The 16,279-nt window shown below is 43.6% G+C and overlaps 1 protein-coding gene across 1 annotated transcript; it reads left to right on the top strand.

The window, feature by feature from the left end:
* Window positions 1-2,664: 2,664 nt before the first annotated feature.
* CCDC90B (coiled-coil domain containing 90B) lies at window positions 2,665-15,863 on the top strand. Its single transcript, XM_081327871.1, has 9 exons — window positions 2,665-2,743; window positions 4,364-4,483; window positions 6,014-6,117; window positions 7,468-7,569; window positions 8,380-8,421; window positions 9,275-9,346; window positions 10,348-10,401; window positions 11,765-11,879; window positions 12,981-15,863. Exons 1-9 carry the CDS (start codon window positions 2,671-2,673, stop codon window positions 13,034-13,036), a joined length of 738 nt encoding a protein of 245 aa, XP_081183997.1. The 5' UTR covers window positions 2,665-2,670; the 3' UTR covers window positions 13,037-15,863.
* The last annotated feature ends 416 nt before the right edge of the window (window positions 15,864-16,279 follow it).

Here is a 16,279-nt window from a genome sequence, read left to right as displayed (position 1 = left end):
GCATGCAAGAAGCTGTTAGGTTTGCCTCTAATCTATTCGAGCAAAGAAAATAGGTGAAAGTCACAGCCCTTGAGCTGTTTCTTCACTGCACCAGCCTCGCGGAAGTGGTAACTTGCATTAAAATGTGTCATGTCCATCAGCTTTGAGAAACTGAGAGCTGCATTTTAACGGCTGGAGAAGAGAGTCCAAGGCAGCAGCTGTTACTTTCTTGTTAGCTATCTCCAAGAAAAATTTGGACCATACAAGATCCTCCCATCTTCAGAAAACAAAGCCACTGTTGGTCATTTCAATAAAAGAATGCAAAGTTACGCATTGCAATAAACAACGGGTGGAAACTAATCAAGGAGAGAAGCAACCTAGAACTAAGGAGGAATTTCCTGAACAATTAATCAGGGCAATAATTTGCCTCCTTGCCCAAGCAGGATATCTTATATCATTTCTGACAGACGGCAGTCTAGTCTCTTCTTGAAAGCTTCCAGTGATGAAGCTTCCACAACTTCTGGAGGCAATCTGTTCCATTGGTTGATTGTTCTCACTGTCAGGAAATTCCTCCTTATTCCCAGGTTGAATCGCTCTTTGATCAGTTTCCATCCGTTTTTCTTTCACGGGCTTTGGAAAACAGGTTGATCCCCTCCTCTCTGTGGCAGCCCCTCGTAGAGCATTGTCCCAAACTATTTAAAATACTCCACCAGCCAGAATTAATAAATTGTTGTTGTTGTTAGCTGCGAAGTCGTGTCCGACCCATCACGACCCCATGGACAACGTTCCTCCAGGCCTTCCTGTCCTCAACCATATTCTGGAGTCCATTTAGGCTCACGCCTACTGCTTCAGTGACTCCATCCAGCCACCTCATTCTCTGTCGTCCCCTTCTTCTCTTGCCCTCAATCTTTCCCAGCATTAGGCTCTTCTCCAGTGAGTCCTTCCTTCTCATTAGGTGGCCAAAGTATTTGAGTTTCAACTTCAGGATCTGGCCTTCTAAAGAGTAGTCAGGGCTGATCTCCTCTAGGACTGACCGGTTTGATCGCCTTGCAGTCCAAGGGACTCACAGGAGTCTTCTCCAGCACCAGAGCTCAAAGGCCTCCATTCTTTGATGCTCAGCCTTTCTTACGGTCCAACTTTCACTGCCATACATTGCAACTGGGAAGACCATAGCCTTGACTATACGCACTTTTGCTGCAATTAATAATTGGTCTATGCCTAATCTTAAGCTCTCCTATTCTATGTATTGCGGCTGTTAATTGTACAGTTAATGCTACAATGTAGAATTTGTTTCTCCTAAAGAAGCAGAACAACGGAGAAGAAAAACTGGTAGCTTCTTTACTATTGACTTTCAGCAAGGTGGTTCTGCTATAGACCACTGCCCTCTAGTGGTAATATTTATTTTTTATTTTTTTTATTTTAATTCCATTTATATCCCGCTTTGACCGTTTGAAGTTACAACAGGACTGAAAAAGTGACTTATGACTGTTGCAGCATCCCCATGGTCATGTGATCAAAATTCGGATGCTTGGCCACTGACTCATATTTGTGACAGTTGCCATCCCCCGGTTGCCATGTGATCTCCTTTTGCGACCTTCTAAAAAGCAAAGTCATCATCATCTTCTTCATCGTCATCATCATCATCATCTGCATCATCAATCCAAATCCTTACCCTATCTTGCATCACAGATTTAAAAATCAAGTGTTTGGATCGATCATTGTTAGGGATCATTGTATCTGATCTGCAAAAAGGGAGGGAGGGAGGGAGGAAGAGAGAGAGAATGAAAGAAAGAATGAGAATGAAAGAGGGAGAGGGAGAGGGAGAGGGAGGGAGAAAAAGAGAGAGAGAATAAAAGAGAGAGAGAATGAAAGAAAGAGAGAATGAGAATGAAAGAGGGAGAGGGAAAGGGAGGGAGAGAAAGAGAGAGAGAATGAGATACAATGAAAGAGATAGAGAGAGAATGAAAGAAAGAATGAAAGAGGGAGAGGGAGGGAGAGAGAGAGAGAGAAAGAGAATGAAAGAGATAAAGAGAGAATGAAAGAAAGAGAATGAGAATGAGAGGGAGAGGGAGAGGGAGGGAGAAAAAGAGAGAAAGAATGAAAGAGAGAGAGAGAGAATGAAAGAAAGAGAGAATGAGAATGAAAGAGGGAGAGTGAAAAGGAGGGAGAGAAAGAGAGAGAGAATGAGAGACAATGAAAGAGATAGAGAGAGAATGAAAGAAAGAATGAAAGAGGGAAGGAGAGAAAGAGAGAGAGAGAATGAAAGAGATAAAGAGAGAATGAAAGAAAGAGAGAATGAGAATGAAAGAGGGAAAGGGAGGGAGAGAAAGAGAGAGAGAATGAAAGAAAGAATGAGAATGAAAGAGGGAGAGGAAGAGGAAGAGGGAGGGAGGGAAAGAGAAAAAAACAGAGAGAATGTACTGGCTCTTTGCTGCCATCTAGTGGTCTGGACCTTTGCAGCTAAGGTCGCCTGGTTTCCTCCCTTCTACGAGTACGAGTCTGCTCGGCATACATTTCCCACCGTGCTTTGAGGCTAGAGGAGGGTGGGGGGAAGAGAAGAACGCCGGTCACATAAAAACTACATTTCCCAGAGAGCCACTGGGTTTCAGACCGGAAGTTGCTCTTGTTTAGACTTGCTTTGGTTGTCTTTTGGTGTGAGTTCTGTCTTTCCAGCCAGAAGTCGGTGGGAAGATGCTGCAAATTAGTTCCAGGGGCCCGAGACTGTTGTTGCGGGACATCCACGGCTTTTCTACACGATTCAGAGGTGAGAGAACTTTTAGTCTATTAACCAGGAATGCTTCGCTTGCAATCTGATAAACCGAGAAAGCCAGTGTATTTCGCTTGGTTTTATTTCCAAACTCTGTTACTTCTTTGGCTTGCTTTCTGAGAATTATATCTGAGAAATATTCTGAAATATCACATCTGAAATTAATCCAATCTATTGAAACAAAATCAAGCTTGTGTTAAAGCTACTTTTAAAACTCAGTTCAGATATATATTAGTTTGTGCTTTGTTGCGGTAGGTAGGTAGGTAGGTAGGTAGATGCAACAAATATATATTGCATATATATTGCATATATATATATATTGTGTATGGATAGATAGATAGATAGATAGATAGATAGATAGATAGATAGATAGATAGATGATAGATAGATGTACATATACAATATATACACACACATACATACACACATACATACAAACATACACACACACACCCAATTGACTTGTTTGCTGGCTGGGGATCATGGGCAGTGGAAATCCAACACAGATGTAGAATCCTGGGTTGGGAGAAAGTGCTGTAATGGTTGGATGAAGACTAAGAGACTCCATCTGTGTTGGCTAGTTGGGAATTATGGGACTTGAGATGCATGTTGGACACACACATACATCCACGCACACATCCACGCTGCTTTGAATCATGCTGAATTCATCACGGAAATTCTCCAAGAAATTATTTGCTGCTGCTGCTGCTTTTTTTCAGAATACTTTAATCTGACTTCAGTATAGATAGATTGAACTTTCTGGTGGTCTCCCATCCAAACGCTAATCAGTCCAACCCAGCTTAGTCGTTTGAGACCAACCAAGATCAATCAAAAGGAGGGAGGCCAAGTTCTAATTTCCACCAAGCTCCACCAAGACAAGACATGCCTCTTTTCCACAATGCATTTTTGAAAACATCTTTGAAGCAACCTTAATACTGGATATATTTTTTTCAAACTATAGGGAAGGGGAGTTAGGAAGGGTGTTCCCCATATACAGAGATTTCAATTGCAAAACCAAAGGGTGTGTGTGCTCACTGTAAGGATGTCCTGTAAATGCAATAGGATTCCAAGGGAAAATGCATGTGTTTTTTTTTCTCTTCATTTCCCTTAGAATAGTATTTCTGATCCTCAGCAGCTTTAAGATGTGTGGACTTCAACTCCCAGAATTCTCCAACTAAGCACGCTGGCTGGGGAATTCTAGAAGTTGGAGTCCACACATCTTAAGTTTGCTGAGGTGGAAAAACACTGCCCTAGAAGATGATCAAATGTTATTTGACATAAGCCAGAAGTAGGCAACCTTGGCTCTTTTATGACTCGTGGACTTCAACTCCCAGAATTCCTGAGCCAGCATGGGGGAAACTTTGGCCCCTTCATGACTTGCAAACTTCAACTCCCAGAATTCCTGAGCCAGCATGGCTCAGCTTGGAAACCTCTCCCTTTCCCCTCGGCATGGCTAGCTCAGGAATTCTGGGAGTTGAAGTCTGCAAGTCATGAAGGGGCCATAGTTCCCCCATGCTGGCTCAGGAATTCTGGGAGTTGAAGTGCACAAGTCATAAAAGAGCCAAGGTTGCCTACCCCTGACATAAGCAGACAACTCAACCATACCATGCTCCTCAGGTTTTGCTGCTTCAGCCTCGGCACACTCGTACGATATGAGAAGAGTTGAAATAACTCCGCTGGAGCAACGAAAACTCACCTTCGACACCCATCGTCTTGTGCGAGATCTAGAAGCCCATGGTGAGCAAACATCTCCAGTGAAAATCTAGGAGAACTTTCCTCCATGCAATAGCAATAGCACTGAGACTTATATGCCATTTCACAGCGCTGTATAGCCCTCTCTAAGCGGTTTACAGAGTCAGCCTATTTTCCCCCAGCAATCTGGGTCCTCATTTTACTGACCTCGGGAGGATGGAAGGCAGAGTCAACCTTGAATTCGGTCAGGATCGAACTCCAGACTGTGGGCAGAATTTAACCTGCAATATTGCATTCTAACCACTGGGCCACCACGAATTGTATCTCTGAATATCTTTCAACACTGAGTGTTGGCTTATGGGTGGGATCTTTCAATGGGTCGCATCAGCCCTCCACAAGATCCTTCTGACAGATAACCCTCGACTTAACTACCACAATAGGGGCAGAATTTCCACTGCTAGGCAAGGCAGTCACTGAGTCATGCTAAAAAATTTTTTTGCCACAGTTGTTAAGTGAATCGCTGCAGTTGTTAAGTAAATCAAACAGTTGTTAAGGGAATCTGACTTCTCCCATTGACTATTTGTCAGAAGCTTGGTGAGAAGTTCTCAAGTGGCAATTACATCAGCCCAGGATACTGCAGGCGTCATAAATACGGTAATACCGGTTGCAAAGCATGCGAACTTTGATCATGTGACTCTGGGGAATTGTGTGATGATAGGAAGTGTATGGACCATGGAAAGTCCTTTTTTTAAAAAAACTTTGAACGGTCACTAAATGAATGGTTGTAAGTCAAGGACTACCTGTATTGCTTAAGAAGGAACATCACTACCTTACAGGTAATCCTCGGCATACGACCACATTGGAGCCCCAGATTTCTGTTGCTAAGCGAGATGGTTGTTAAGTGAATTTTGCCCCATTTTACAACCTTTCTTGCCACAGTTGTTAAGTGAATCGCTGCAGTTGTTAGGTTAGTAACACGGTTGTTAAGTCAATCTGGCTTCCCCATCGACTTTGCTTGTCAGAAGGCTGCAAAAGGGTATCACATGACTCCGGGATGCTGCAACCCTCATAAATATGAGTCAGTTGCCAAGAATCTGAATTTTTGTCAAGGGATCGTGAGGATGCTACAGCAGTCAAAAGTGTGAAAAATGATCATAAGTCACTTGTTCAGTGGCGTTGTAACTGTGAATGTCACTAAATGAACTGTTGTAAGTCGAGGACTTTCTGTACAGCTTTCTCATCAGTATCATGGACTTGGTTTCCCATCACCATCTTCTGAAGTGTTTCTCAATTTTCTTGTTTTAACTTTCTTGTCTAACTCATCCTGAGGTTCCTTGGCTGCTTCCCATCCAAATCTTAGCCAGTCCTGGCCCTGCTTAGCTTCCAAGCCCTAATAACGTCCCTGAGGTATTGCCACCCACTCTTTTGCATCCATGAAGACAGCGTTGAGAACAAATAGCATAAAACCTTACGGATTATTAGAAGGATAAGGGAAAAACATGGAGTTCTGCTTTTCAACTTGTTAACCGGAACTCTGAATTGACTAGATTACGGTGTACTTTATATACTCAACAGGGTTTGCAAAAGAACAGGCTGAAACTGTTGTCTCGGCATTAATGAGTTTGTCATCGGTCAGCCTGGACACCGTCTACAAGGATATGGTAACGCAAGCCCAACAGGTAACCAACCGATGGGTTATTCCTTGGATGCCTCACTTTTTATGGGCCCTAATACAGGTAGTATCCTCAACCTACAACCACAATTGGTGCCAGATTTTCTGTTGTTAAACAAGGTGGTTGTTAAATGAGCTGCACATGATTTTATGACTACTTTAACTATGGTTGTTAAGCGAATCACTGCAGCTGTTGAATGAATGACATGATTATTAAGCAGATCTGGGAGCCGGCAAGGAAGGTTGGAAATGGTGATATCATGTCACACACACACACACACACACACACACACACACACACACACACACACGGATGCTGCAGTGTCAGAGCATGCACAGTCTTATTGCGCTGAGGTAACCAAGGGGTAAATACAATACACAGTGGTTTGTATTTAAATGGTGGTTTATATTATATCATCTACAAATACACACTAGAAACAAGATACACGTGATAATTCAGCAAACTCCAACACACAGCAGTTACAGCAGGAAAGGGACGAGAGAGAAAGACTACAGCAAGGCCTTCCCTTTTATACTCAAGCTCTTAAAGGGATACAGACTCCTGCTGAGTCATTCCTAACATTGCATCGTTCATCCCACATTATACAAGCTGGTTAGCTTGTAGATCATTACCTTGACATGCAGCCATTGGGACGGTGGGGATGCTGCAACAGTTTTGTGAGGATCTGCTATAAGTCACTCTTTTCAGAGCTGCTGTATTTTCAAACGGCCACTAAACAAATTACTGTAAGTCGAGGACTACCTTGTAATCGTGACATAATCTTCTCAATTGTCTTTATAATTATTTAGGCAATGCATAGCTTAAGTACAGCCTTGTTCTCCCAAGTTGGAATGCCATTCTGAGCGTTCTATGAGAAAAAAAGCCCTGGTCCTTCCACTCCAAACAGAATGTGTGAATTGTTACACTTTGGCAGTGAGATGGCTGTCAAGCAATAACATTCGATGTTAGCATACGTCGGAAACTTGACAATGGCCTTGTAAAAATGTCACCCCCACGTGAACCCCTAGAAGTGCGTGCAATTTGAGATCTAATTGTCCTGATATTAGATATGTGCCTTAAAAAGTGTGTGTGTATACATGTATATGTTTGTATATAATGTATAAAATGTATTTAAAAATGTGTATACATGTATATGTGTTTATATAATGTATAAATACAGTGAAGTTTGCCACTGCTTCTCCAAAACTTCCCATCAAACATGTTGTCATTACGCAGAACGGTCTTCTTGCGTATTCCCATCTCATAAATTAAATATCCTGCCGGAAAACAAGGAATATTTAAGATGCCTTGAAAATTTTGTGCGCTTATATAGTGCATTTTTATTTTATGTTTTAGGAAATAACTTTGCAACAGATAATGTTTCATCTGGATTCCATTCGCAAGGATATGGTCATTCTTGAGAAGAGCGAGTTTGCCAATTTGAGAGCAGAAAACGAGGTATTATTTTCTCCCCCCCCCCCCCCCAAAAAATGCCCTGAGCCTAAATATTTGTTTAGCTTGTGAAGGTGTTCTGCAAAATTGACATTTTCAGATTTTACATGTTATGGGCAGTGTTTCAAATTCAATCCCAAGCAGAAGTTTGTGGGGGCATGAATGGAATGGCTGGTTGCAGCCCTTTAAAGCAGCTGCATCATTGCTCAACTATGTGAAGGCAGCTGTGAAATTTAACATATATTTGTTGTGATTCAGGGTCAGCCTGTGGGTTCGGCAGTTGGGTCGGACGACTCAGAGGAGGAGGAGGGGGGTGTTGAAGAGCTTGCTGAGGGGGTTGGACAGCTTGATGAGAGCCCCCAGCCAGGCCCCTCTGGGTCACGACGCAGACCCAGCTGTGTGAGCCTGACAGCGTGGATGAAGATGACCCACAGCTGGCCCTGTTCAAGGACGCCCGACGCAGGAGGCAGGCAGTCAGGAGTAAACAGAGGAAGGCAATGGGGCACCTCGGAAGGAGGCAGAGAGAGGCCACGCCCTGAACTGTATTTAAGGGGAATGTGTGGGAGGGCTGGTTTGCTGAAGGCAACCGCTTGGATAGTTCCTGTTTCTTAAAGCTCCTGTTTCTTGGTTCGTGTCTTCTTCCGTTTGTTTTTGTAGCAATAAATTTGGCAGGCGTAATTCCAGCCTCTTGCCTTCTTGTAAAAGGGGTTGTCCCTGCCTTTTCTGCAGGGCCGGTAGCAGGCTGGTACAGAACAATATTTTGCTGTTACAGCTCTTTTACGGCGCCATCAGCTGTTTCTCTGCTTTCTTCCTTAGAAAATGAAAAATGAACTAGATCAAGTTAAACAGCAACTAATGGTAAGTAGAACAGGTTCAGCCCACCTATTAGGTTTTAGGATGAAGCTACACCTGCTTTTAAAAAATAGTTGTGGACAGTCTTTTAATCCAAGAAAATCTGGTCCTCTGCTCTTTTATGACTCATGGACTTCAACTCCCAGGAGTTGAAATCCCTGAGTCCTAAAAGAGCCGAGGTTGCCTACCCCTGCCCTAAACCATCTGTGCCTTTGGGAAACCTTGACCAAGGGCCCCCCACCCAGCCCTGTGGCATTCTGCCAGGTGCTGTAACTGAACAGTAAACCATAACTTTAAATAAAGATGCTAGTCACAACTGTGCAACAGCAGGAAAGTGGAAACGAGAATCTTACACAAGGTACTGAAATCAGGTTTCAATCAGAATAGAGCTGAAAGGCACCCTGGAGGTCTTCTAGTCCAACCCCCTGCTCAAGCAGCAACCATTCCAAACAAATGGCTGTCCATTCTCTTCTTAAAAACCTCCAGTGATGGAGCCCCCACAGCTTCTGGAGGCAAGCTGTTCCACTGGTTAATTGTCCTCGCTGTTAGGAGGTTTCTCCTTAATTCCAGGTTGCTTCTCTCCTTGATTAGTTTCCATCCATTGTTTCTTGTCCTGCCTTCAGATGCTTTGGAGAACAGCTTGACTCCTTCTTCCTTGTGGCAGCCCCTCAGATACTGGAGTGCTGCTATCATGTCACCCCTAGTCCTTCTTTTGCCTAGGTTCGGCCATGGGTTTCAAATAGCAAGATCTCCAAAGAGAAATAGAATTTTCAGGCAGACTTGAAGATTCAGGGAAAGAATATTCTGTTTTCTGCTTCCTAAAATTGGGAGGGGTGTGTTTTTCTCTCCCTTTTTAAAGAATGAAACTAATCAAATCAAAGCAGAAAACAAGCTAGACATCAACCTGGAGAGAAGCAGAGTGACCGATATGGTGAGTAGTTCCGTGTTGGTATTTTTTTTTCTTACCATTGACTTGCAACCACAATGGAACCCCACATTTCTGTTACATAAACAAGGCAGTTGTCAAATGAGTTTTGTCCCCATTTTACTATCTTTTTTTTTGGCCACAGTTGGTAAGTGAATCATGTCATTAAGTGAATCATGTGGACATTAAGCCAATCTGGCTTCTCCCACTGATTGCTTGTCATTGTCACCGTGTCATTGTAACCATGAACTGTCACTAAATCAGGGATCTTCAAACTTGGCCCTTTTATGACTGACTTGTGGACTGTAATTCCCAGAATTCCTCAGCCAGCATGGGGGAACTAAGGCCCCTTCATGACTTTTGGACTTCAACTCCCAGAATTCCTCAGCCAGCATGGAGGAACTAAGGCCTCTTTGTGACTTGTGGACTTCAACTCCCAGAATTCCTCAGCCAGCATGGGAGAACTATGGCCCCTTCATGACTTGTGGACTTCAACTCCCAGAATTCCTCAGCCAGCATGGAGGAATTAAGGCCTTTTTGTGACTTGTGGACTTCAACTCCCAGAATTCCTCAGCCAGCATGGAGGAACTAAGGCCTCTTTGTGACTTGTGGACTTCAACTCCCAGAATTCCTCAGCCAGCATGGGAGAACTATGGCCCCTTCATGACTTGTGGACTTCAACTCCCAGAATTCCTCAGCCAGCATGGAGGAATTAAGGCCTCTTTGTGACTTGTGGACTTCAACTCCCAGAATTCCTCAGCCAGCATAGGAGAACTAAGGCCCCTTCATGACTTGTGGACTTCAACTCCCAGAATTCCTCAGCCAGCGTGCCTGGCTGAGGAATTCTGGGGGTTAAGTCCACAAGTCATACAAGGGCCAAGTTTGAAGACCCCTACACTAAATGAATGCTTGCAAGTCAAGAACAAACTGTACTTTTTGAGCTGATTCTGTATTCCTGCTTTTTTTAAATAAAAAAAATGTTTTCCTTCCTTTTTCTAATTCTCCAGTTCACAGATCAGGAAAGAAAGCTGATGGAAGCTTCAACAGAATTTCATAAAAAGGTAAGAGTTTGAACCACTTTTATTCCAAATTCTAGATACTCTTTGTTTCATTTGAAATACATCTGTTGGTTTGCAGGCAACATGGGGTTGCAGTGCTTCTCCTACCCTGAAAGCCTTCCAGTTCTCTGACTCCAATTCCCAGAATTCTCTTCAGTTGCCATGACAGTATTGGAATTCTGGGGAATAAAAGTCCACAATCTAAAGCAGTTTTTCTCAACCTTGGCAACTTGAAGATTCCCCGCCCATCTGGTTTCTGTAAACTTAGTGGTTTACATTTGGGTTTGGGTTTCTGTTACTTATATTCTCAAGCTCACTTTTTTGGGAATGAATAACAGGAGATGCATATTTTAAATTAGTGGAAAGTTAAATCTCCCTCAAATCAAGGTTGGCTTCTGGTAAATCCAAGGACCCAACCAGGTTTTCTGGCCAAAAATATGGAAATGGTTTGTTACTAGCTATCTTCTAGGATGTGTTTTCAACTTTCTGGTCACAGGGTACTCTAATCTAGCCGGCAACCTTAGGATTTCCTTGTGGTATCTCATCCCAATATTAACCTGGTCTGATCTTGCTTAGTTTTTTCTGAGAACACCCAAACTTCAGTTAGGTATTTCAATCTGCTGACTTTCACTAATAAAGAGTGCTGCGTTTTTTCCCCCCGGATTCACTTTCACAAACTGCAGTGATTCCTTTAAAACCGTAGGAAAATAAATAGGTGGTAAAATTGCACATAACTCACTTAGGAATCGCTTTGCTTAGCAATGGAAATTCTGTTCCCAATTTTAGTTGTAAGTCAAGGACTACCCGTACATTGTAGTAAGTAGCAACGTGACAGAAGGCAATGCGTACATTTTAAATAACAGGACAGAACCTAGTATTCAAAGTTAGTTAATTCTTGGTTAGTTGATTCCTGATCAGGGGCTGCCACACACACACACACACACACACACACACACACACACACACACAAAAAGGGGGGGGGGTGTCAATCTATTTTCCAAAGAGACCTGAAAGTAGAACAGGAAGCAACAGATGAAAACTAACCAAGGAGAGACGCAACCTAGAACTAAGGAGAAATTTCTTAACAGCGAGAATAATCAATCAGTGGAACAACCTGCCTCCAGAAGTTGTGGGTGCTCCAACACTGGAGGTTTTTAAGAAGAGATTGGACAACCGTTTGTCTGAAATGGTATAGGGTTTCTTGCTTGAGGGGGTTGGACTAGAAGACCTCCAAGGTCCCTTCCAACTCTGTTATTCCGTTACGAAGGATGTTGATGCCACACTAAGCCGCAGGGAGAAAATTTACTGTCTCTGCCATCTCCCCTGCTCATTTTTGGGTGCCAAGTGATGCCGTCTGTCCTTCTAGGATTCAAGCACCAACAGTTCCCTTACAGAAGTGAACAATAAGATTGACGCTGAAATCGCAGCTCTCAAAACACTCATGGAGTCGAATAAGCTGGAAACCATCCGTTACTTAGCAGGTATGTGCCTGGCGCGTTAAAAGCCAGCCTCCAAAGTGGGATGCTTAGCGACCGAAACAAACCAGCATCATTTTCTCTGGCTGCTGAAGGGTTTCACCATTCCATACTACGTCGTGGAGATTGTCAGGTGCTTTTTTCAAAAGGCAGCTGGAGTGTTTTCTCCTTGAGCAAGAAAAAGATGACGTTTCACTTCTCATCCAAGAAGCTTCCTCGGTTCTGACTGGATGGTGGGGGGGGATGGAAGGATTTAGTTCTGACCAGTCAGAACTGAAGAAGCTTCTTGGCTGAGAAGCGAACCCTCCTCCTCCTCCTCCTCCTCCTCCTTCCCCTCCTCCCTCCCTCCTCCTCCTCTTCTTCTTCTTCCTCCTCCTCCTTGTCTTCTCCTCTTCTTCCTCTCCTCCTCTTCCTCCTCCTCCTTGTTCTCCTCCTCCTCCTCCTCTTCTTCTCCTCTTCTTCTTCTCCTTCTCCTTCTCCTCCTCCTCTTCTTCTTCTCCTCCTCCTCCTCTTCTTCTTCTCCTCCTCTCCTCCTCCTCGTTCTCCTCCTCCTCCTCCTCCTCTTCTTCTCTTCTTCTTCTCCTTCTCCTCTTCTTCTCCTTCTCTTCTTCTCCTCCTCCTCTTCTTCTCCTCCTCTTCTTCTCCTTCTCCTTCTCCTCCTCCTCCTCCTCCTCCTCCTTGTTCTCCTCCTCCTCCTCTTCTTCTCCTCTTCTTCTTCTCCTCCTCCTCTTCCTCTCCTTCTTCTCCTCCTCCTCCTCGTCTTCTCCTCCTCTTCTTCTCCTTCTCCTTCTCCTCCTCCTCCTCCTCTGTGTAACTTCTCCAAAGTTATCTCTGTGGTCCTCTGCAAACAGTGGCGGAGTTCTTCAAGTGCAGTTGGTTGAACTTTTGTTGGGAGTGTCGTAGTGGATACTTGCCCTGAGCAAGGGTTTAGCCCTTTCCAATTTGTACTTTTTAATGCTGGGTCTTCTAAACAGCTCTAAGATGACCATCCAGCCTCTGTTTGAAGACCTCCAGGGAAGCTCTTTATATCAAAGGGCAAAGGCAAATTCCACAAAACCTTTTAACCCAAAAACATTCACAGTTTTTCCCCCTTTCTTTTAATTTCAGCCTCTGTTTTCACTTGCCTTGCAATTGCTTTGGGATTTTATCGATTTTGGAAATAAGAAGCCCTCCAATGGGAGGGAGGGGGGGAAAAAAGGACAGAGCAAAAACACTCCTAATTGGACACCTACAACGTATCTGAGATCACCTCTTCTGGCTGATCCTTTCAACCTCCTTTCACCAGCCGGTGATCTTTTTCATCCTCCATTGCTCTGGACAAAACCGCTCAAAACAGTTTGCGCCCAATTGAAGAGTGATCTGCTGGAGCCCAAGAGATCTATGGAGCTTGAAGATCTGGAAAAGGGAGGTAAAGCTGCAACCAGCGGTCGTGTCCTCTACTGCAACTGTTTTTCTCTTCTCCAGCCTGATCTTCTTGGCCTTCGTCCTTTGGGTTGAATCTCCTTGCTCTTCACTGCAGCTGAGTTGGGACTGTAGCTATGAGAATTCAGACTGGCTGAGAATTTACACGGTTGCACTCCTAACGTATCTGGAAGGTCCCAAGAGCAGAACACTCTTTTCTCTGCACAAATGTGTCTCCGAGTTTAGAGCTTCTGGTGGAGAAATTTCTTCTCAGCAGATGTTCTGTTGCCCTCGTACATAACAGCACTAGAGATCACATCCCACTTGGGACGAGATAACCAACCAGCAGAGAATGCTTAAACACTAGTTTATCCTTAATGTCTAAGACGACTGAATGTATTGTGATTTTTTTTTCCCCCACAGAAGACAGAATGCTACTTATGTTCCATTCTAGATTGGAAATCTAGGCCCTTTCTAGGTTGGTATTCTCGGGATTGCATAGCAGTAATTCTGCCCCCCCCCCCCCGGCGTTCCTCAACCTGGGCCGCTTCCAAACGCATGGACTTCAACTCCCAGAATTCTCTTAATCGCCTTGACTTTTGCTGGGAATTCTGGGAACTTGAGAGGCTGGAGAATCTATAAGCCGCCCAGGGTCCCTTCTAGGGGATAGAGGTGACATAAAAATTAAATAAATAAATAAATAGTTTCAGAAAAGGCTGAAAGATCTAAGACAGTGCTTCTCAACCTTAGCAATTTTAACAAGGCCGGCTGGGGAATTCTGGGCGTTGAAATCCACTCATCTTAAACGTTGAGAAACACTGATCTAGGATAGCCTTCACTTCTGTTCTCTACAATTGTTGACTGAGACTAACGCTGGGACCTTTGGAGAGTCAAGAGGTACTTTATTGCTAAATCTTGGCCTTTTTCAGTGAAGCAAAAAAAAAAAAGCCAAAGTGCCTTTTAAAATTTAGCTTAGCACCGTTTGTAAGGCAGAAGGAAAGCCAGAGCAATTTCAAAATGCCGCAGTCTTTGAATTCTCTTTTGTGGTAATCCGGTAGAAGTTGCTCCTGCGTGCATTTGTTAATCTGTGGTGCTCTTGCTACATTACTCTTCTTTTATCAAGGGTCGTTTAGATTCACCTTAACCGATTGGCTGTTTTGGGGAAGTCAAAACACTTAACCAGCATAACACGACTCGCTTACAAACTGACAGGACCCTTGGGCTTGTTAGCCATAACTTATGGAATGAGTCTTGATTAGCCGGATTTACCCAACACACGAAAGCATAAATCTGCGGTTTATAGGCTGCAATTGCTGGTTGTCTGATGTTCAGAACTTTTGCTGATGCCACGACAGTGCTAAATTTCCCTGGTAGCCATCGACACACTCCAAAAATGACAAGCCAGGCCTGAAAGACGAGCGTGTGGGTGGTTAACAGCCCCATCCCCATCCCGCCAAATAAGAGAAAAGCTCCAAAGTTATGGCTCCATTGTAGGGAGAAGGGAGGTGCAAAAGAAAAATCTTAATATTTATATTTTTGACACCCCTGCTTTCTCCCAACAGTACATAAGCCACATAGTGGTTGGCTTTACGTGATAGAATTGGATTAGTTAAACCAATGAGTGTTTACCTAAGATGGTGTTTCCACATACAACAGTGGCCCCCAACCTTTTGGGCACCAGGGACTGGTTCCGTGGATCAGAAGGGGGGTGTGGTTTTGCACACTGCCTGCATCCCGACATGTGCAGATGGCTCTTGTGCAGTCCAGTTTCCGGCACGCCATGGACCGGTACCGGTGCCGCAGCCTGGGATTTGGGGATCCCTGATGTGCAACTATTGACAAGGGCTGATTTTAAAATTCCATGCAGAGGGCAACGTACCCATCACCAGCTAGTTCAAAAGGGTGGGTTGAATCTGGATCCTCCGTAGGGAGCCTTAATAGGGATACCACGTTTTCTACACCTTGCCTCTGATCTAAGTTGCTCTAGATTTATTTATTTTTTGAGACTTTCCCAATTTATCCAGAATATTGAGATAATCAGGTTGAAAAGACAGTTTCAGAAGCTCTGATGTGAGCGAGAGGAAGGAAAGATTTATTATTATTATTATTATTGAAGATACCCTTTAAAATGCCACATTAATTCCCAGGAAACTTAAACCTGCTTTTCCAGAGCTGTATTTTCTGCTTTTTTATCTTGCGTTGTCCACAAAATGCAAGGTGCTTATAGCTGCCAGATGTTTTCCTTTGCGAAGGGAAGATTTAAGTGTGCATCGCCAGTTGGTTTATTCCCCTCAGATACGTGCATCAGACAAATCGTTATTGTCAGGGTTATTTTTTTTATTGCAGTATTGTGTTTTGTAGTTCTATAAAACGGTCTGGCCTCCTATTGTGCTTTCCAGATGTTGGAGAAATAATTGCAGTTTTACTCCGACACGTTGAAGGGAGGTGGGTTGGGACAGTGGGCCCCAAAGCACAAGGAAGCTGAATTTCTTCAGAAATAATTCTTGTTGCTGAATTTTACAAACTGAACTTCTTGGAAGTGAATGTCTCTGTTTTAATATTAAAACATTTGCTAACCGCTAGAGTTCATCTCTGTCTACTTGGCTACAATTATTCCAGAGTTGAGTGATTGTTTAGTCTCTACGTTTTGTGAACCATGAACCAACCGGTCTCATATCACCAGGATGGCCTTCAACGATTCCTTTGAATTCTTCTAAGCCCATTTTTCCCAATTTCCCCCCCCCTTTTTTTTAGAAGAAGTTTTAACATGCAGAAGCAAACGAATCTTGTATTTTTGACCATCTCTGCCAGAGTTCTTGGACTTGCCGATGTACAATAAGACAGATGTGCCACTCATATTAAATTGTTCAGTTTATTAGCGTCTCTGTTGTACAGCAGAAATTTCACTTTGGCTAAGGGGCAACATAAGCATTGGAAGTTTCCTTTAAAAAAAAAGGTTAATCTTTAATGACAAGCCGGTCTATGAGAATTAGCAGTGCATATTT

Source organism: Vipera berus (genome assembly GCF_964194415.1).
Source record: "Vipera berus genome assembly, chromosome: 4".
Classification (NCBI taxonomy): domain Eukaryota; kingdom Metazoa; phylum Chordata; class Lepidosauria; order Squamata; family Viperidae; genus Vipera; species Vipera berus.
This window is presented reverse-complemented; position numbering and strand designations above follow the sequence as displayed.